This window comes from Chanodichthys erythropterus, chromosome 10, assembly GCF_024489055.1.
Source record: "Chanodichthys erythropterus isolate Z2021 chromosome 10, ASM2448905v1, whole genome shotgun sequence".
In the NCBI taxonomy this organism is placed as follows: domain Eukaryota; kingdom Metazoa; phylum Chordata; class Actinopteri; order Cypriniformes; family Xenocyprididae; genus Chanodichthys; species Chanodichthys erythropterus.
Genome location: NC_090230.1, coordinates 37,422,343 through 37,445,468, shown reverse-complemented (window position 1 = coordinate 37,445,468; position 23,126 = coordinate 37,422,343). Strand labels below are relative to the sequence as shown.

At 38.5% G+C, this 23,126-nt stretch overlaps 1 protein-coding gene across 1 annotated transcript in view; it reads left to right on the top strand.

Moving 5' to 3' along the window:
* The window catches only part of kirrel3a (kirre like nephrin family adhesion molecule 3a), an 84,905-nt gene extending 62,096 nt beyond the window's left edge, over window positions 1-22,809 (top strand). Inside the window, exons 7-16 of the mRNA XM_067397088.1 lie at window positions 420-568; window positions 744-871; window positions 3,556-3,682; window positions 10,294-10,394; window positions 13,169-13,367; window positions 13,844-13,951; window positions 15,695-15,778; window positions 15,956-16,065; window positions 18,414-18,500; window positions 22,345-22,809. Of these exons, the coding sequence (XP_067253189.1) occupies window positions 420-568; window positions 744-871; window positions 3,556-3,682; window positions 10,294-10,394; window positions 13,169-13,367; window positions 13,844-13,951; window positions 15,695-15,778; window positions 15,956-16,065; window positions 18,414-18,500; window positions 22,345-22,809 (1,558 nt within the window). The remainder of the gene's footprint in view (window positions 1-419; window positions 569-743; window positions 872-3,555; window positions 3,683-10,293; window positions 10,395-13,168; window positions 13,368-13,843; window positions 13,952-15,694; window positions 15,779-15,955; window positions 16,066-18,413; window positions 18,501-22,344) is intronic.
* The last annotated feature ends 317 nt before the right edge of the window (window positions 22,810-23,126 follow it).

Genomic DNA, 23,126 nt, shown 5'->3' with positions numbered 1-23,126 from the left:
ACCAGAGCAGTAGTGTTCGCTTGTGTTGTCTGTGGTTTCTTTCCCTCTTTACATTTCACTATAATGACTGTAGCATCAAAGGGCGCCAATAACAGAGGCAGCATCTAAAAACCTCTTAATGTGTTCCTGTTATTCTTCCACCAAAGAAGACACGGCCTGCCGACAGCATGAAAATGAAAAGGCACGAATAAAAAAAAAAAAAACATGTGGTGTCCTGAAAATTACATTAGACACTCTGAAGGATGCTTTTGTTGTTTCAGTACACCATGCAAATAAGACATGATCTCAGTCATTTGCCGGTGAAAAAATACCTTTCTTACTGCCTTTGATCTTTAGAGTAGATCTGGGAAAAAACCTTGGCAGCGTCCATCAGGGTTGTTCATTTTCTTGCTCTGTTTTTGTCTCTGATGGATAATTAGATGGGCGAAGGGGGGAAACATGATCACAGACGCGACGGGAGACACTTATGAGGTGCTGGTTGATCATTCCTTCTTCACTGAACCAGTATCCTGTGAGGTCACCAATGCCCTGGGCAGCACCAACATCAGTCGCAATGTGGATGTTTACTGTGAGTTTAACAGCGTACCTACTGCATATAGATGTTTCTTTTCATTTTATGGTTTATTCAAAAATGATTCATGATTTCAATGATTTGTCATTTCAAACCTACATGACTTTCTTCCCTGAATGCTCTTTTGCATGTAATAAAAATTAATGAACATTTGTTTGTTTTTGTTATGTAGTCGGCCCCCGTCTGGCTGCTGATCCCCAGAGCCTCCAGGTAGACCGGGGTTCTGATGCCGTGTTTAGTTGCGCTTGGATTGGGAACCCTTCGCTCACCATCGTCTGGATGAAAAGGGGCCATGGAGTCGTACGTACTTTTCTCTGCACTATTCAGAATATTTATCTATGCTTCTCTGTAACTACTATTAGTCCTGTTAATATTTTGAATTAGCTTTCATTTTATAATTTCCTCTAAATTTGTTATGTGATTTTGTCATTTTTATTTTAACTTTTTAACATTACTAATTAATTTTATTTATTTTATTTTCAATTTTGGTTCAGTTTTAGATTTTTTTCCAGTTAGTGTTTTGACTTCTCTTACACGCATTTCTGTTAGTTGCCATGGTTTAGCTTAAGTTTTTCATCTAATATTTATGTTTTATTTAAGCTTCACTCCAATTAACAAAAATGTATTTAATAGTTTTATTATTATTTTTAGTTAACAATAAAAACCCTGTAAAACTGTGGGTTCAGACCGCCGCCGACGCGAGCACCGAAGTGACCGGAAGTCATTCATTTCATTTCATTCATTCAGTGTGAGCTGGTGGCGAGCTCTGGCGAGCAGTGGCGTGTCTTGGGCAGTGTGGGCATTGAGGAAAGTTGAAGTCAGGGAAACTTTATGGTAATAAGCTATGATGTGGTTAGCCAGAAACCAATCGGAATGTAGAAGTCCTCCACTTGAGAGGATTCCAGTCGTGTAAACTTTGGTTCCGACCAAACAGTAGTTCCCAAGCAAAATGGAGGAGAGGTTGATAATAGCTGTGGTGGGTTTCCCAATAATATATGACATTTCCCTGTTTGCGTACAGGGACATGAATAAGAAAAACACAAATGGCTTTTAATTGGTTTATTTCCTTTGTAAACGTAATTATATTTGACTGTTCGCAAAGACCCGCCCTCTTTGGTTATTGTTGCTATGTCTGACAAGCCATGCCGCTGTCACGCCACACATCATGTTCTCACACAGTGAAAAAGGTACATCGCGGAGCAAAGAGGACACCGACAACGTGTCGACAGACAAGGCAGAGAAGGTTACTTTCGATACAAAACAAAATCTCAAATTTGAAATATTGTAATTAAAGAAACAATTTAAACAATATACATTGTTTTGTGGCTCTTTAATGTGTCGTGACAGATCGCTGTAGTGCCTCAGTTCAAGCGGCTCGTGAACCAATCATCTCTTCCTACTAGTTAATTTATAGCATCAAATAAACATGAATGAACATCAGAAAGAATGTTGTTTCAACCGCGGAAAGACTTCAGTACACACCATTTTTCAGGTTCAAGTCCACCGACATAATCTACTAATTCCCCTGACTGCTCTGTCGGACATAACGGCAGATTCAGCATTATGATTGGTTAGATCGCCTGTCAATCAAACTCCCTGCGAAGGGTCAATTGTTAAGTTTTTCCATTGATCAATTTCTTTCACATTTAAAAGATTTCATGAGGTTAACTTTTACCCTACTTGTGGTCAGTCTACACAAATACTGATCAACATGCTTGTTTGCTTTGCAGTGCTTTTAAATAAAGTTTACAAGACCAAGCATTCGATCTACGTCAGAGCATCCACAAATCTTTCTACAGCGTTGTTTGGCAGGGCAGCCAGAGCAAATTTTGACGCTTTCACCAGTGGGGGTCTAAATGCACAGTAAAAGGCTCATAAATGTTCAAACTTAAAAAAAAAAAAAAAAAAGCCTTTTCAAAGCTTTCAAACAAAGGCTTTGTCGAACCAAAGTTTTTTTCTGCATTCTGTTTACTGCTCAAATTCAGGAATTAAAGGTGAAGTATGTAGTTCTGCGACATTAGTGGCACCTAGCGGAATTACAAAAATGCTGCATATTTTCTCACCTCAAACATCATAAATATAGCTCTTACTGGTGCTTAGAATAAAACGATCCAACATATCTGCACTGGGCACATTTTTGACATGATACACAACAACTGTTTGAGACTGCCTACAACGGACACAATCAAAGTAAACAATATAAACTGGAACAATTGTCTTTCTGAATGGGTGCATTATGATGTTGTTTTGAAGTGTCCATTGTAGCCCATTTCATTGCAATGTCCCATTTGCTTTGACATGTTCATGACCTGTTTAATGACCTGTTTAATCTTTGAAGGTCTAAATGTAGTGAAATTTGGCTTGCACTTCTGTAACTGAAGCTGATTGCCTTTTCCCATAATATGTCAGTCATGGTCCCACAGCGGCTAAACAACCTCTGGTTCCACCTGCTACAGTAGCCACGCATGTTATAGATTGAGCTGGAAAGAGACTGACAGATCTGAGCAGACCGCTCTTAATGGCATATTAATATAATAACATAAAAAATCTTACATACTTCACCTTTAAAATGAATTCTCAATTAAATTTTTGAATGTCCCACAACCCTGACTTATGGAGTTTTATTTAATTCTCCATCTGGATGTGATGAAAGTATCCGACATGTGACAGAACTGTTTTTGATGGCAGCTGTGACAATTGAGTTTCAAGGGCTAATGGACCCTCAGTAGAGCACATTGTGTTTGTTTGGATTGTCATCTGTTAGGATCTCACAACTGATGTCGAGATGAAGTCAAAACACAAGCAAGAAGCTGTATTTGTGACTATAGTGATGGTTAATTATAGAAGCAGTTCTGCTTCATATATTTGCTTCAAAAAAAAAAAAAGAAGAAAACAAGGAAGAAAAAACTTTTTAATGATATCTACAAAGTTGCTCAGTCTGTGGTGTTGTGTTTTTTTCCCCCCAAACATCTGTTACCTTGCAGGTGCTAAGCAACGAGAACACCTTGACACTGAAGGCAGTGAGACAGGAGGACGCTGGGAAATACGTATGTCGAGCTGTGGTGCCGCGAGTGGGAGTGGGAGAGAAGGAGGTCACGCTAACTGTCAACGGTAAATACTTTAAATGCTTTGTTTATATGCAGTCTGTCGGCCTGATCAGGACCCTTCAACGAATTCTCATTTGCTTCGGGTTTTGATTGCTTTGACTCACAAGAGCTGGAAGAGCCTCTCAAAAGCAGGATCAAGCCACATTTCGCTCGGGGTAAAGGGGATGTTTTCTACACTGTTTAGCTTTGCAATAACCAAGACATGCTCTATGACCCTCAGAGATATGGGCGCCGTAATCAGGAGAGATGATCTCAAACCGCTCTCATCATTTCTTCTCGCTCGTCAATAGATGACAGACCGGGGCACATGAGGCCGTGTGATTTGCTTTAAGGACTCTACCAGGTTTCTGAATCAATATGAGCATATTGATTAACCCCACACTTCAAGAAGTGTCTTTCCGTGAAATGTAATAAAAAAAATCACATGCCTTTCTAGGGAGGTCAAATAATACCAGCACCAGCAAAGACCATATACATATACGTGTTTGGTTGTTTTGCTTTGTCTTGCTGTAGGCGTCATTTTATTGGTTATTCTCTCTCTAGAGTAGCTCATGAAAAAGTGTTATGGAGCTTTGTATGCTTTATCCATTTGTTTTGATGGAAACTTTTAAGTCCTCAGGGCTTTGCAATAACACCGGCCTGCTCCTGTGAGGCAATAAGCCTGTTCAACGCTCTATGAATTCTTAATCTTTGCTGTTTTTCCTCTTGTGGTGTTACTGGGTTGAGATCTGGGTAGGGTCAGCGTGTGTGACTGTGGGCCTCCTTGAGTCCTTGTGTCTAATCCAGTCTAATCCAGGAACAATTCAATCAAAAATGAACACTTGTGTCGCTCCAAACCTCTATTACTTTGTATCTTCTTGTTAAACACAAAAAGAGATGTTTTGAAGGATGTTAAGCTCCAAAAAATGACAAAATGCAACATAAAAGTCATGTCTGTTTGACTTTTGCACTGCGCTTCAAGTCTTCTGAAGTCTTTGTGTAAGAAAAAGACTGAAATTTTAAGACTAAGATGTCATTCAGCTGTAAGACACATTAGGACCAAATGATGTTTGGCATCTTAAAGGGGACCTATTATGCCCCTTTTCATAAGATGTAATATATTGTTTCTGGTGAAGTATGTCTGTGAAGTTTCAGCTCAAAATCCCACAGATCATTATTATATCTTATCAAATTTGTCCGTATTTAGGTGTGTGTCTCTTTAAATGCAAATGAACTGCTGCTTTTCAGAAGAGGGCAGAGCTTTAACAGCTCATCTGACTTTCATTATATGTGCCCTTTAAACTAAAAATCTGGCGCTACACTTTTTCTCACATCATTTTTTAAAAATGCAAAAGAGAGAGCTGTGGCAAAAGGAAAGATTTTCAGATTTGTATAAAATCTACATTTTTAACCTGTTCCTCACAAAAAGCTATTGTTTAATATGGCTTCAGAAGACTCAGGAGGCACATGGGTGTATAGACCACTTCTGTGATCCTTTTCTATGATACCTTAAAGGTCATTTTTGAAACTTAAAAAAAGGTCATGACTTTTTTATGTATTAGAACAAAGTATATACTGTACATTCTGCCAAATGCCAAAATCTCCTTTTGTGTTCCACAGAAGGGTTCAGGGTCGCTCCTGAGGTCTTTATCACAATGTAGCACTGACAGAGTCTACAAAGTACTTTGGATTCAGCCAGACTGAACATTTAAAATCCAAATATTTCATGCAGTCTGTAAAACCGCCTACAGTGTAAATGAAGTTGTGTTCTTGATGCAAATCAAGAACCCTAAAAGTTAAGGTCTATATGACAATGTAGCTCAGTCACCTCATTGTCAGAGATGGTTCTTGATGACCCTTATCTGCTCCTATTCTATAACCAATGAAGTTTTGCTGGGGATGTGAACATGCAAGTAATGCAGCAACACCAAGTCTTTTACACAAGTTCATGTCTGTGATGGTGAAGCCATTTGGATGTTGCAGTTACTCTAGTTTATTAAGGGTGAGTTAATGACAGTTAGTTATGTCATTATTAATGACAAGCTTCAAATGTGTTCTTTAAAGTATCAAATTTTATATTTTAAAGGGATAGTTCATCCAAAAATTTTGTCATCATTTACTCAACCTCAAGTAATTCCAAACCTTTCTTTGTTCTGCTGTAAACAAAGGAAGATATTTAGAAGAATGTTTGTAAACAAACAGATCTCGCCCCCCATTGACTACCATAGTAGGGGAAAAAAAAACTCAAATAGAAAAGAAAAAAAATAGTCAATGGAGGGCGAGATCTGATTGGTTACAAACATTCTTCCAAATATCTTCCTTTGTGTACAGCAGAAAGACATTTATACAGGTTTGGAACAACTTGAGGGTGAGTAAATGACAGAATTTTCATTTTTGGTTGAACTATCCTTTTAAGAATAAAGAAAGTCATGCAGGTTTGGACTGACATGAGGATTAGTAAATGACAAGTTTTTGGGTGAGCTGTCTCTTTAAGAAATGTGCAGCCATATGCTAATAAACAGAGGAGACACATTAGTGCTTAAATACCAGAAATTAGATGGATTAGGCAGATGATGAACGGGAAATACGATTACTGATATTATAATAGATCATTAATGAATAACCACATTATAGTCCATTAGGCTGCAAGAGCATCTCTTTGACAAACACAGATGATTTTATGTATTTGATAACGATGTGCGTGAATGAGCCGCCTCACGGAAACAGATCGATATCTCTGCAATCCTTACACAGCTTGTGACCCTCGTCTAAGTAAAAAGGTGCTTTTAAACTTCAAACTTCAAAAAGTACTCCTATTTCTACACCTCCATCTCCAGAAAACAAACAAAAAAAAACAAAGAAAGGAAACAAACCAACTCGGTTCTGGTTTTGGATTAACCTCAGTTCATCTTAGAATAAACAGGAAACCAAACACCCATTAACAAGGATGCCATTTCAGAAGCATGTTATGGAAGTGTTGTCGAATGCAGTTTGCAGTTGTGTGCCTTTACCAAAACTAATTGTCCTAAAGCCAATGGTTTGTTTTTTGAGCATCTCCCTGACACCCTCTCTCACTTCTTCCTTCTGTTCACCCTTTAGACTTCTACTTGCTAGAAGTCAAAAGTGAAGGGAGGAATGTTTATAGCACCATACAACAGTGGTCAAGTTAAATTGCAAAATAAAATGCACCCGTTACATATCACTTCAAAAAAAATGTTTTCTTAATTAGTATTTTTGTCTTGTTTTCACTGTAAATATCTAAAAATTCTTAAATCTAGATGCCTTTACTAGATATGTAAAATGGCATAAGATATTTTTTTTTTGTTCTCTGGGGGGAAAATGAAGTGAGTTTTTGCTTAAAACGAGCAAAATTATCTGCCAATGGGGTAATCACATAATCATGTCTGCTTGAAATCTTGTCCCAAACAGAAACAAGATTAATTTTGCTTCTTTTAAGCAAAATCTCACTTCATTTTTTCTTTTTTTTTTCTTTCAGAAAACAAGAAACATATCTTATCTAGTAAATGCATCTGGATTTAAGATTATATTATATGCTAAATAAGACTCAGAGCAGTTAGAGTAGATGATCGGGCCTCCTTGTTTCCCATCGTACGTGCAGAGCATCGTCAGGCACGGAGCGAGACGCGTGACGCCACCTTCCTCGCGTAGCTCGGTCTCACATCCCGCTCTCTCTCCCTTCTCCGCTTGTTTCCCGTCTGAGCCTGAGAGATAAAGCTGTTTAATTACAGCCCTCATTTATGGCCATGATCCCCTGTCAGATTTGTTTGGCTCCCCCAGAGGACACGATCTGAGCAGACTGCTGCTGGAAGAGCACGGAAAAAGCGTCCCACCCCTCTGCCCGACTGCAGCCTTTGAGCACATGTGTGATTAAGAGGGTGCAGGGGAAAGCGAGAGCATTGTCTCGCTCTCTCCAGAGAGACGGTGCTTCGGTGTGTACAGAAGACTCCTGCACGCTGCTGGGATCTGTAATTGATGGGATAGTACTCGCACACAGAGACACCCGAATTCCAATTAAAATGAAAATCTGTTTTCATATAGAGACACATAATGAACCTCAATCTGCTGTGGATGGAGAAATGGAAATGTTATGATTGTATTTATTATGATTTTATCTCCCTCTTTTCTCTTTCACTTTTAATTATTTATGAAATTATGAAGTTTACTCTAAGCATTATTTCCAGTTTTGTTGAATAAGATGCAATGGGAAGAGTTAAGTGACTAGCTCATCAGAAAATGAGAATTCTGTCATTATTTACTCACCCTCATGTCATTCCAACCCCTTATAACTTTCTTTCTTCCGTGGAGCACAAGACGTAAATTGTTGGAGAATACCATGCCAGTTTTCAATATAATGAGCACTGAAACTGTCAAGCTCCAAATGACAAAAAAAGCACCATATAAGTGTTCCATGCCATCCATGTTCAAGTAATATGATAGGTTTGAATGAGGAACAGACTGAAATTTAAGTTGCCATTCAGCAAATAACACATCTTAACATCCTCCTTAGCTCTCTTTGGTGTGTTTGTGAAAAAACGTATGGTGAACGGTATAAAATGTACGGTCAAATATATATATATATTAGGGCTGTCAACATTAAAAATATGAAATTAAAAGAATATGATATGAAATGATTGTTTCTCGGCTGGATAAAGCAAACCAGGTTTTTGCTATGAAAGTTTTGATGGATGAGGATTGCAATCAAAGTAAAGATGCAGATCAAGGCAGTTGGTTTAGGTTCCCTTTCGTGGGAACTATCGACGCTACGTCAATGACGTGATGGGTTCCCATCACGTCATTGACGTAGCATCTCGTTCCCTTACTCAGGGAACAGGGGTTACACTCGTAACCCGAGACGTTTTTTTGGCATCTCCATGTGGTCCTGTTCAGTATCACAACTTGACTTGTAAACAAGCTCTTTGCTGTTGCACCTACTATACACTGTGAATTCTGAAACTTTTTTTTTTTTTTGCTTGATTTTTTTTATGGGTGCTTTGGTGTAGCCTACATAAATGTATGAATTATATTAAATCATATCATTTGGTTATTTGGTTTCCTTTTTTAGAAATACATCTAAATTACCTTGAAAAAAGCTGAAAAATACATTTTTGTGGGAAAAAAAAAAAAAAAAAAAAAATAAATAAATATATATATATATATATATATATATATATATATATATATATATATATATATATATATATATATGTGTGTGTGTGTGTGTGTGTGTGTGTTTATATTACATTGTGGGGACAAATGTCACACGCGAGGAAGGTGGCGTCACGTGTCTTGCTCTGTGCCTGACGACGCTCTGCACGTACGATGGGAAACAAGGAGGCCCGATCATCTACTCTAACTGCTCTGAGTCTTATTTAGCATATAATATAATCTTAAATCCAGATGCATTTACTAGATAAGTAAAATGACATAAGATATGTTTCTTGTTTTCTGAAAGAAAAAAAAAAGAAAAAATGAAGTGAGATTTTGCTTAAAAGAAGCAAAATTAATCTTGTTTCTGTTTGGGACAAGATTTCAAGCAGACATGATTATGTGATTACCCCATTGGCAGATAATTTTGCTCGTTTTAAGCAAAAACTCACTTCATTGTCCGACTCTAACCATTTGGCCACGACTGCCATATATATATATATATATATATATAAAATTTTATGTTAGATGCGATTAACTGTGATTAATCGATTTGACAGCAATTATGTTTCATTTTGTAACTTTTTACATTAATTTTTTAACAAAATGTGAAATTTCAGACTTCTCTCTAGTAATCTAATCAAATCCACCTAATCAAGCACCACCTTCCTTTTTTTTTTTTTTTTTTTTTTGATAATCCCTTTTATGCAAATGTACGTCACAATGCAAAATAAATTATCTGTCACTACTTCCATTACATTGTTATACTTTAAGCTGTACGAGGGTAAAGTGTAAAGTGTTTAACAATACAATTCACTATGAGTGAATTTGTGGCCACTGTATTCTCTCTTTTTGTTTAAGTGCCTTATTCACTGGAAAAATATGCAAATCCGGTAATGGCGTGAATGTGGCCACAAAATCTACAATTCAGATACCTGAATCTAATCTTGTCTGGATGTGCGCCTAGTAATATGTGTGTCTCTTTTCCATCATTTGATCATCGTTTGATGAATGCAGTGATCAACAGAAAATGTGCATGAACATCTCTTTGAAAGGAAACTGCGCTTACTGTAATAGTGCATTGATAACTGTGCCAGTTAAACAGCACAGAGTTTAGGCACAATCTATAACGAGCCTAATTTAAATAGAAAGGAAGCATGTTTGTCCTGAAAAGAATGACAATGACTTCATTTAAATTCTCACTGGGCATTTAGAGGCTGGTTATTATGAACTTAATTGCGAGCGGTCAGTGAATAAGAAGCAGTGAAATACAGCATGCAAAAGTCTGTTCTTGATTCTTTACTCTAACTCCTCATCTTAAGATAGAAGATCATCAAAAACAGATTGGAGATAATGAAAACAGCAGCGTATGTCCTGTCATCTCTCTTCTCAGGGAGGATGTGTGCTGATGTGGTGTGCAGGCGGTTCAGCTGTCAGATAGGAAGCTTGACAGTCTGTTGTTTGTTTCAGGGCCTCCCACCATCTCCAGCACACAGACGCAGCAGGCTCTGTACGGGGAGAAGGGCCAGATCAAGTGCTTCATCCGCAGCACTCCTCCTCCGGACCGCATTGTGAGTCCTATCCATCCATCCATCTATCTATCTATCTATCTATCTATCTATCTATCTATCTATCTATCTATCTATCTATCTATCTATCTATCTATCTATCTATCTATCTATCTATCTATCTATCTATCCATCCATCCATCCATCCATCCATCCATCCATCCATCCATCCATCCATCCATCCATCCATCCATCCATCCATCCATCCATCCATCTATCTATCTATCTATCTATCTATCTATCTATCTATCTATCTATCCATCCATCCATCCATCCATCCATCCATCCATCCATCCATCCATCCATCCATCCATCCATCCATCCATCCATCCATCCATCCATCCATCCAGTGATCAAATAATTATGAATCATTTTAAGAATTTTAATTCGTTAATTAGTCTTCATTATTAAAATCAATATTTAATTCTTTCTCATTTAATATTTTAATATAACTAAATTATGCTATTAAAATGTTTATAGTTATAATATTTATATGCAGTACCATTTGAAAGGTTGGAGTCAGTAAGATATTTTAAAAAATTAATACTTTTGTTAAGCAAGGGTGCATTAAATTGATCAAAAGTGACAGCAAAGACAAAAATATATATGTGACCCTGGACCACAGGGTCAATTTAATGAAATTGAAAGCTGATTAAAAAGGCTTTCCATTGATGTATGGCTTGTTAGTAAAGGACAATATTTGGCCGATATACAACTATTTGAAAATCTGGAATCTGAGGGAGCATATAAGAATGATTTCTAAAGGATCATGTGACACTGAAATCTGGAGCATTGATGATGAAAAATTCAGTTTTGCATCACAGGAATAAATTACATTTTAACATATATTCAACAGAAAACAGTTATTTTAAATGTTAATAATATTTCACAGTATTACTGTTTTACTGTATTTTTGATCAGCATCAGAGACTTTTAGAAGTCTTTCAAAAATCCTACTAACCCCAAAGATTTTGGCACTATAATAATCTGTTTATTTGTATAATCAGGTTTGTTCTGAGACTTATGTCTAATTTTATATTTATCTGTCCCTAAAAGTAAAAACTGGACATGGTTGGTCATGTTACATGTTGGTCACATGGTTTTGAATAAGTGGAAAGTTCTGTGCCAGAATAAGTGGACAAGACAGTCCACAGTCTGTCTACTTGAGATTACCGTAAACTACCTTTTAATGCTTTTAGACTTAAACACATTAAAACAATCTTTTAAAGCAATGAAGATCTATTAAACATGATTTATTGAGTGTTTGGGTTTATTTTTGTGGTTTGAGTCACTTTAACAGAACTCGTCTCACAAACTGTATCTGTGTGGGTGTAGGTGTGCGCTGTAAAAAAAAAACAAGATGTTTATAGAACTTAAATAATGAAGGAACATTTTTGTTGAATTCCTTTTCTTAAAGTTAATGTCTTGATAAAGTTGCCATGACTTCTGTTGTAATTTTAAATAATTATATTATTTAAAGAATCAGAGTTCTTTGCAACATTAAATAGTTCATTTAAAGGTGCACTATGTAATATTTTCTGTCCGAGGTCGCTAGAGGCCTATTCAAAAGGCGTAGCTTGATGATGCCAACTTTAAGCGCGGAATCTTGGGACATGTCGAAAAGAATAGGGATAGGACTCGGGAACAAATCATGTTCATGGATGCGATTATTAACGTTACTGTAGTATGAAGCAGAGCAGGAGCGAGTGTTGTGGGAGCTGAACGAGGCTGCTGGAGCAATTGTGCAACACACGCCTCAGGAGCAGCCAAACTTTTATTATGCCACAGTCAGCGGCACCGCTTTTCCGGTCATGAGAATGAGGTAATGCAGCTGTGTGTATCATATTAGATACATTTGAGTGTGTTGAAAATGATTAACGTTACTCTGTGCGTTCGCTCGGCGACTGCTGTGAGACACTTGTTGCACACTGCCGTAAGATAAATGCTGGATGGCTTGTAATTAATTTTAAACATATTGTATGATGGAGAAAATTGTGTATTACTGTTACTAAAAATAAAGCTGCATCTGATTATGTTATATTAGCTACTTGACAAAATAGTGTTTTCTCTGATGCATGGTAAAGCATGGTACTCCCACACATCCCGGAGCCTTGGTTAAAATTGCATTTTTTTCACGATTTACAAATAGTTGCAAACATTTGGGATGTTGCAAGTACTCAATTGAACAAAATATATAACTGGCCTAGTGGTTTTTGGATATTTTACAGCAGAATTCTTACATATTGCACCTTTAATCATGTGCTTAAAGCTAATTATTTAAGTGAATGTGACAAAGATTAAAGTGCTTGTTGTCCAAAACTATTGAAAACATCACATGACCACTCACGGGGCAAAAAAACCCCATTTGTGAAATACCACCACACACAGACCTTCAACACTTGGTGCATGAAACAATCAATCACTTTAAATCGAGGAACAAACTCCTCCTGACATCACAGGACAACGAGTGTAAATCAAATTGGCAAACCGTCAGACAGTGCAACCATATTAATTATTCATGTCCCGATGCATGCTGGGAAGAGCTAGAATGGACTGAACCGCAAAAGCATTTTTTCGGTCTAGGTCTATTTGAACTAAAAAGTGCATTAATCCAGCTGACCTGCTGTGCTTGTGGGCTCAACTTTAAAAACATTATTTTGTAACTGCAAAACTGCGCTGAAATGCTTTACTTGTGTCCCTAAAAGTTGTAAGAACTCTGAAATAGTAAGTAAACCAAACAAAATAATACAATTTTTTTGTGTGTATATTTTATGCAGGCATGGTCGTGGAAAGAAACAGTGCTGGAATCAGGAACATCGGGTCGTTATACCGTGGAGACTGTGAGCACAGAGGAAGGCGTCATCTCCACCCTCACTATGAGCAATATCGTTCCTGCTGACTTCCAAACCATCTACAACTGCACCGCATGGAACAGTTTCGGCTCTGACACCGAGATCATTCGCCTCAAAGAGCAAGGTAATAATCAAGTCTGTTTTACTCATGTCTCACAGTGATTAACTGCCCTGACTTGATTTTTCAGAGCATCAGGGCAAGACTGGATCATAGTCTGTTTATTCAGGTAAATGTCACCTTCTTAAATGTGTGGATTTCCTTAATGGAATTCCGACATATTCAGAACTTCCATTTGTGATCTAATTTAAACAGCCCTAATCCTTTTTACTCGCCTTTATGATTTCTTTGAAATATTTAAATGAAATTAGATGGTATTTTTTATTCAAATACTGGCCCATTTTCCTCTAGTAAAGCCAGCTCCCAAGGTGCAGAGCTGAGTTATTCAAAGAGGTCAGCTCATCCCCGTAGGATTTAATCGAAGACTCTTGGAACTCGACTTCATTATGTCTCCTCAAGTGACAAACAGGCTCCTGATCCGGACTGTTCTACGTTCTGTCACTGGTTGTCTGATGATCCCAGCGGTTCTGTGTTCTCCTTAGGGTCTTTGCGCTTGGCCGTCATCATCGGGGTTGCAGTGGGAGCTTTCCTGGCTCTCATCGTCCTCATTGGGACCCTGGGGGCTTTCTGCTGCGCTCGACTGCAGAGGAGTAAGTGAGCTCGTTGTTTCTACAGAGACAGAAACACAGAGGCGACTCGCCCCGCACGTCCACTGAGACACCCACCGTTTTTAGACTCAACTTGTAATGCAGTATTGCACAATGTAGCACAACTTTATCCACACAGTGTTGGAACGAAGCTAATTAATAGGAACACTGCTTAACTACATTTTCCTGTAGCATGACGGCAGTTCAGATGTTGTCAAATTAGTGTTGTTTTCCAATAATAAGTTGTTTTTCCAACATTTAGCAGTGTAGCGTGACAAAACACTACATCGCTCTTTTTTATATTATATTGTACAAAGCCAAACAAACTCTCCTGGGAAGTCTGAAATAAATAAATTAATTAATTAAATAAATAATACAAAGACTTTGTTGTTTATCACTGTGTTTTTTACTCAGTTATATAAATTATGTAGTCTTTTAGTTTTAATAATTGCATTTAGTGTACATTTTATCTGTAAATTTCAATTTAATATTACCATTATATATATATATATATATATATATATATATATATATATATATATATATATATATATATATATATATATATATATATATATATATATATATATATAATGCTGCCTGATAGTTTGTGAATCCCTTGCAGAATCTGCAAAATGTAGTACTGTAGTACTGTCCTGAATTTAGTTCACAAGAAAAAAATGGTTGAATTTATATACCCTTGATTCTTAATACTGTGTGTCGTGACCTGGATGATCCATGGCTGTTTTGTTTTGTGATGGTTGTTCATGAGTGAAACTGCCCAACGTTCTTCAGAAAAACCCTCCAGGTCCTGGCGATTCTTCAGTTTTCCAGCATTTTTTGCATATATGAACCCTTTCCAGCAGGGACTGTATGATTTTGAGATTCATCTTTTCACACTGAGGACAATTGAGGGACTCAAACACAACTATTAAAAAAGGTTCAAACATTCACTGATGCTCCAGAAGGAAACACAATGCATTAAGAGCTGGGGGGTGAAAACTTTTTGAATTTGAAGATCAAGGTAAATTGTACTTAATTTGTCTTCCGGGAAACATGAAAGTATCTTCTGTTGGTTCCGAAGGGCAGTACTAAATGAAAAAATATGATATTTAAACAAAGTAAGAAAAATTTGGACATCTTCATCCTGTTCAAAAGTTTTCACCCCCCGACTCTTAATGCATCTTGTTTCCTTCTGGAGCATCAGTGAATGTTTGAACCTTTTTTAATAGTTGTGTTTGAGTCCCTCAATTGTCCTTAGTGTGAAAAGTTGGATTTCAAAATCATTTTGTATGATGCCTCTTATTTTGTTAAAATAATTTAAATTTTGCAAATTCTGCAAGGGGTATGTAAACTTTTGATATATAATATATAGTGATAGTATTATATTGAAATTGCATGATTAGTTCAGGGTAGTTAGCAACTTTAACCTGTAATGCAGCTACAACTGACAGCAGTTGAACTCCTTTAAGGTTCCAGTAGCTTGCAACTCGGCAAGCCACATTTTCTGAGTAGCTTCCTCAACACTGTACCACGCAATGATAAGAGCACACCCGCACCTTACTCACGTCTTAATCTATCTGAGGTCTTTATTGTCTTATCTTTCCTTTCGCAAATTGCCTCCATTAGCGGTGAGCTCCGGCTCCTTACCAGCAGCAGCCGGGCTTTATCTGGCCGGGACTGTAAAGACCTCATTTTTTAACAAGTGATATTTCTTTCTTTGCATGTTGTGACCGTGCACCACAGAGGACATGCACCTGGTGATGTCATCACTCCCAGTGTCACTCTCCTCTCGGCAGCGAGAGCTCTCCAGCACTTTAAAAAGTGAAAGTAAGCCCTTCTGTCACCTCTTTCAAATTAGCAGCCAGGTTTAGGGAAAGCATACCTGCATGTTGTTCACCAGCGAGTGCTGCACATTCACGGGTCTGTGAAGGGATACTCAGTATCATGTCTGTAGGATATTGTGTGGCTTGCATCACTGTGGCTAATCAGAATGATTTCTGCCAGATCTTAAAGGGGTCGTATCTGCTAAAAATGACATCCGAGTGGAGATTGTCCATAAGGACAATAATGCAGCCCGAGAACCGGAAGAACACAGCAACATGAAGCAAATGATGGTAAGTTTGCAATTCTAACCCACACAACACACACACACACACATACACACACTTCTCTCTGACTTCCTTTTCACCTGTTTAGCATTTTTCTCAGTTATTCAGATGTTAGCTCTAAATGCAGGAGTAAATTGGCTCCTACAGAGCTTAAAAGTCAAGCTAGAAGTGTTTGCGTACACATTCACATGTTTTGAATCTGAAGAGTCAAACATTCTTTATCCTAAAGATACAAGATTTGATAGTTTATCTTGCTGTAGTTAGCCTTTTTTTTGTTGTAATGTTCAAATATTGATAGTAGACGATCATGTCACTGGATGCCATCACATTATTGGTCTTCTCACAAATTAAATGCATTGTCAGTAGAAATAAGACTTAATTCTATTTTGACAAGGAATATGTTTTTATTATACATTCTGAAGAGGAAAGAGTTTGTATATAGGTCTTAAAGGGGAAAGATCAAGGATTCTATCATACACCCGGCGCAATGCAATGTCAGGTGCAACGCAAGTGTTTTTTGCTAGTTTCAGCCCGACGCAGTTATCATTTCCATGTCCAGTGCCCACGTTGTTTAAATAGCAAATGCACTCATGCCCATCTGTTCACCCATGGGTGTGCTGGTCTGAAAACGACGTGCATTGTTGGCGTGTTGAGGCAACTGAAAATCACTGTGCCATTGACAAATAAAAACCTGGTCTAAATTCAATGGCGCAGTATATTTTTCTTTGTTATTTAAAGGGTGCGTTAGTAATATGCACCTATAGATGGGTGCACAATGTGCATACAGGGAAGCGCAGCAGCACACAAACGTGCCAAATATTAAAAATAAAAGGAATACAATATAAAAGATTATTATTGTGTACATAAAGATAAAAATGCCTACATGTCATAATAGAGAGTCATTGCATGTATCAGTTCCCATTTGCAGTAATGGCAAATTAAATTGGTTAATTATTTGACCAGTCATGGCAATACACATGTATTTAAACTTATGTGTCAGGTTGAGGGTGTCTGTGTTCCGTCATGTAAATAGCAATACACCATGGTGCAAACGTACCTGACTTTTAAAGGTAATGGGAGATGACACTCTGATCGGTTAATTGCACGTTACGCCCACAACACACTAGTTCACTTTAAAATGAAAATTACCCCAAGATTTACTCACCCTCAAGCCAACCTAGGTTTTTATGACTTTCTTCTTTCTGATGAACACAATTGGAGTTATATTAATAAATATCCTGACGCATACAAGCGTTGGAAACGTACTCCACGCGGCTCCGGGGGGTTAATAAAGGCCCTCTGAAGCAAAGAGATGTGTTTGTGTAGGAAAATATCCATATTTAACAAGTTATAAAGTAAAATATCTAGCTTCCGCCAGACCGCCTTCCGTATTCAACTAACAAAGAAAGTGTAACGCCTCTCTCAGTTCCAAAAGCTTACGCTACGCCCTATGCCTTCCGTATTCAACTGACGCGATGTCAGTTTTTGTAAGTTGAATATGGAAGGTGGTTTGGCGGAAGCTAGATATTTTACTTTATAACTTTTACATTTGGATATTTTTATTATACAAATGCATTGCTTCACTTCAGAAGGCCTTTATTAACCCCCGGAGCTGTTTGGAGTATGTTTATAATGGATGGATGCACTTTCTTGAGCTTCAAACTCACTGGTCCCGTTCACTACCATTATAAAGATTGGATGCATCAGGATATTTATTAATACAACTCCGATTGTATTCATCAGAAAGAATAAAGTCATATACACCTAGGATAGCTTGAGGGTGAGTAAAGCTTGGAGTAATTTCCATTTTAAAGTGAACTGATCCTTTAAGAGACTAGGTGCAACCCTTTTGGACCACACGCCTGGCACGCCTTCCATTTTTTCCATTGTTAAACTAGCAAAAGTGGATTAGGACACACCCTAAGTGCACCTGCGCTTCAGACCATGCACTTAGATCATTAAAATAGGACCACAAGCCTTCGCTACCATTGATAGCCACTCAATTGTTTGCATGAATTATTGCTGTTCATTTGCATAAAGCCATAATTTTCTCAACATTGTTGGGTTGCTGGACATGCCCACATTGCTGTTACAATTGCTGATTTCTTGTCACGTCTTTACTTTAAGTCGCTGTCAGCGTAAACAGGTTTTTTCGTCTTCCTACCTATCTACCCCTGCAGCACTCAAATCACAGCACTGCAGCATCCTTGAACTTTGACCGGGTTCAGATCAGACTTGAGCTTTGAGGGAATTTCTGTTCTTGCTAGATGCTGAAATGCTCTTGTACATGCTTACAGGCTGAAATCAATACCAGTCACATCTACTGCATCATCTCACTTTCTCTCTGCTTTTAGATGGAGAGAGCTGAGTTTCAGCAAGAATCGGTGTTAAAACAGTTGGAGGTCCTGCAGGAGGAGGAGAGGGAGCTACAACACATTAAGGTGATGAACAGAGAGATGGAGAGATGAGGGGAAGAACTCTGCAGGACTCGCATCTGTCACCATTAAAGAACCCCAGAGAGGCATTTCTCCATCACGCTCATAAAAAACAGATTTAATACAACAGCCGCGTAATCTCACAGAATCTAATAAAGCAGAGTTGTGGGAACTCTCGCTCTCTGACTTTTTTCAGAATTCCTTGCCATGTTCTTTTTTTTTTTACTATTCCCATTATAGAAATGTTCATAAACGGACGTGTTGTCAAACTGACTGACTGCATGTCAGATCTCCACAGCCCAGTTTTTCATTATATTCTCTGGTAATTGAGAAGTACTGGGGCATTTGTTTGAATGTGCATGCTAATTCGTTTAATGAAAGCCGCTTGGCTAGACTTCAGTCTGGAACTTTTGTCTGGAACTTTTAGGCCTTTCAGATAATTTCAAAAGCTCAATATTTCAAGGACTTGTTAAGATCTTTGGAAATTGCACATTTAAGACACAGCATCCATCATTAGTAATGTGTGCTTAGGCAAGCGTAACTAACAAGAGATGGAAACTTTGACTTGCGACTTCCTATTGAGTGTCATTTACAAAGAGAAAAACATTTTTCAAAGATAAAACATCATATACTTTCCTGTAGATACGTGTGACTTTCGAAAAAATAATGTTGAAATAATATAGTATTATAAAAATTTTAAATGAATTGACTTGCAATAGCAAAACTAACCTATAGCATAAAAAATTTTAGGATTTTAGACTTTAACTTGCACCAGCATGAACATGTCTGTTCCTTATCATTATGTTTAACACAATCCTGTAACTCGTTTGAAGAACATGAATGGTGAATTGTGAGCTTGCCGTTACATTTGGAAGTGAGCAGACTCAACTTCAGGACACGAGCCTAGTCCACGGTGATGAAAAAATATATATATTTCAATGCCTTTGCATTGTCCTGCAAATGTTTTGCGTCCCTTGAGAAACTTTGCATTAGCTTGCAAAACTTTTGAGTGCTTTACGAGTGAACATGGCAAAATATGAGATGGGAGGTAAAAGTATATTTCAATGCTTTTACTTTGTCTCGCAAAAGTCTTGCATTTCCCAAGAAACTTTTTCTTTGAGGGAACGCAAAATCTTTGTGAAGAGAATAGGAGTGTTTCTCAGGGGAAAGCAAAACGTTTGTGAACCGAAAATCAAGTTTTTTGGTGAATGCTAAAATTTTGCGATCCGAAAATAACGTTTTTTTCGGGGAATGCTAAACTTTTGCGAGACAACGTAAGAGCATTAATAATTTTTTCTCCATTTAAATATATATTTTCCTATATATACTCCTAACATAGAGTTGGGGGAATGCAAATCTTTTCCAAGGAGCACACAATGTTTCTCAGGGGAACGCAGAACTTTTGTGAAGTGAAGAATGTTTCTTGAGGGAACGCAAAACTTTTGCGAAGTGAACAACGTTTCTTGGGAGAATGCAAAACTTTTGTGAGGAGAAAATGTTTCTCAGGGGAACATACAACTTTTGCGAAGTGAACAAAGAAAATGTTGGTCATATTGTTTTCTACCAACAACCACACTTACCTCAACAATCCCTCTAAGGCGGAAATCTACCGTCAATCTTGAAATATTCCATTCCATCTAATACGATTAGGCCATTGGTCCTCATTCAGAGAGGTGCGGCCTTGACTCTGACAGCGGTAAAAGTGTACACCATACTATTTTTTTTCCAGGAATCCCTGAGTTGTTTCCCCTCCGCGCTCCCACAAGGCCACAAGGATTAAAAAGAGAGAGCAGATATACGTTATCTATATTGAAATTGGCCAAAAATAAAATGTGAGTGAATTTTATGGAGATTATTTAGCATATTTAATGCTGACATGAATCGTCAAGGCCCATTTAATTAGCTGATAACAGGATTTGACTGTTTATGCTGGAGATGACTGTTTCACACCACTAAACCATGTAATCTTCTTAGCGTGGGACAGTTATCAGTCTGTTCCCTAATTTCCATGTCACGCTGCCTATAATTAGTGTGAGCTGAACTTGACCTTGGCTTTTTACAGCTTACAAATACATGAGAGGAAAATTACAGTTTCCTTTCTCTTTTTCTCTCATTTTGCTCTCATTTAATTCGGCTGAAAGGTATATACTGTAAAAGTCCTGTAATATAAATAATTGTTTGATAAAATGAATAACTGTGTTAACAGACTTTGAATAAACAGATTATTTAGATGTCAGGCTTTATGAAACATCCAGTGAATTATCCACAAACAAATAGAAAGAATCATTTGATGTGATCATTTGATTCATTGACTTCTATTAAGGTGAGAATTCATTACGTTGTTATTTCAACAGAAAAGAGCCTATTTATGCCGTTTCCACCTGGTATTAAGATGCGTTTTGGTCGATCGGATCACAAGTACATGAGGAAGACATACTCGTTTACACCTGGTGTTTTAATCTCTTTTATCCATTTTCGACCCCTTCTGTCCTGATTTCTTTGAGGGGAGGGTCTATGGGCAGGTACTGTAAATGCAAGACCATGCCGAACGTAGTGAGTGCTTGTTAGAAATCTGGAATTGGTGAGAGAACATTGTGTTTGGTATGTTTTTCATCTTCAAACTAAACTTAGGTCTTCAGCAGACAGTTTAAATCCCGTCTGGCTAGCATGCTTCCCATAATAGGGGCTTTCGCACCGGAGGAACCTTTCCATAGTTCGTAGAACTATTGGCTAAATTACCTGGATTTTGCCGTGTTCGCACCGCTGGAACTAGGAATGATTTTAGTTCTAGAAACTCCTTTTAGGGAACTAAATTAGCTTCTACTTCAGAGTAGGGTCTAAACCAGCACTATAGAAACTATCATTTGCCTCGATTATATGCAATACTGAAAGTTGTCAATGGAGATTGTGGCGACCAGGGCGGGCGAGAGCCGTGAGGGAATGGCGCGAGGCCGGTGGCGCGAGTGTTAATGAGCTTCACCTGGGAGGCGCACCGGCCTTGAGTCCCTCACGGAGGAGCTCCGGGAGCATAAAAGGAGGAGCGACTACCGTGGAGGACGAGAGAAGTCCAGGCCTGGTCCTCTCTCGTCCTTCACTGATGTCGCTCCTCCTTTTTTGCCTCCGGAGCTCCTCCGTGAGAGACTCGAGGCCGGCACGCCTCGCAGGTGACGCTCATTATCACTCGCGTCACCGGCCTCGCGCCGTTCCCTCACGGCTCTCGCCCGCCCTGCTCGTCACAGAGATTTAGTCTCTTAGCCCCAATTTTTGCTCTTTCATTCACGTAAATTATGCGTTTACATTCCATCTCTGTTATCATGAAACCCAAGACACACAACAAACACAGCTGCGATCACAGAATCTTCCATCCACCGGTTTTTAGCATTTGTAAATGCCTCGCTTAAGGACGCCGCTGTCGACCGCTTCAGAGTTCCTATTCGGTGTGAATTCAGGAACATGGCCCGGGGGAGAAATTAGTTCTTGGGGAACTATCCTAGTGGCCTGTTCCTATAACTAAGTTCCTAGAACTATTTGGTGCGAAAGCCCCTAATGTTTACGCATTAGGTCAGTAGATGGAGAGTAGGTGGTCTTTTGTGGCTGTTCGAACACATTCAACCACATGAGCATCTACAGTATGAAAGCAATCCGGACGTTTTCGACTACCTTTGGAAGTGCATGAAAGTGGACAAGCTCATAATGTTTTACACCACAGTTTTATCTTACACTATATGTGCTACCATAGCACTGTGCCATGCATTTGTAATTTAAGTCATTGCCATTCTTTTGCTTATTTGCATAGAAAGTGTCCAAATAATTAAATGATTGATGAAACGTATTTATTTATATCTCATAGGATCCAACCAACGGATACTACAGCGTGAACACCTTCAAAGAACAGCCAACCCCTACCATTTCTCTGACAGCCAACCAGAACACAGAGGCCCGAAACCCTGCCACGGCGACCCTCGGAAAGCACCGCGTCCCCACCGGCATGTCTTACACCAACATTTACAACACGCTGGGCGCTGGTCCCAACCGCCTATACGACTACAGCCAGCGTTTCGTGCTGGGCATGGGCAGCAGCTCCATCGAGCTGTGCGAACGTGAGTTCCAGAGGGGATCGCTGAGCGATTCCAGCTCGTTCCAGGACACACAGTGCGACAGCAGTGTCAGCAGCTACAGCAAGCAGGATGGATATGTGCAGTTCGACAAAGCTAGCAAAGCCTCTGCGTCGTCTTCATCCCACTACTCGCAGTCGTCCTCCCAAAACTCGGACCTGACCCGACCGCTACAGAAACGAATGCAGACACACGTTTAATGTGAGAATCGTACATGCTTTTGAACGAACACTAAAGGTGAGTCACCTGTGCTTCATGCATCATTCGTGAACAAATCCAAGCGTCGCTAGCTTGGAAAGACAATTCCGACATCTCAAGCTCATATTTCTGTATATTTTGAAAAGTAACGTGTTTTTTAGATCTCATGTTCTTTCTGGAAGACTTGCGAGTTTGAAAAAGAAAAACGAAGGAAAAAAAAAAAAACCTTGGACGTCGTTTCATAACATGACAATCAGGAGTCACAATTGTCATTGACTATCACGGTGAGCCGATCTAATCTGTTCCACGCAGCCTGGGA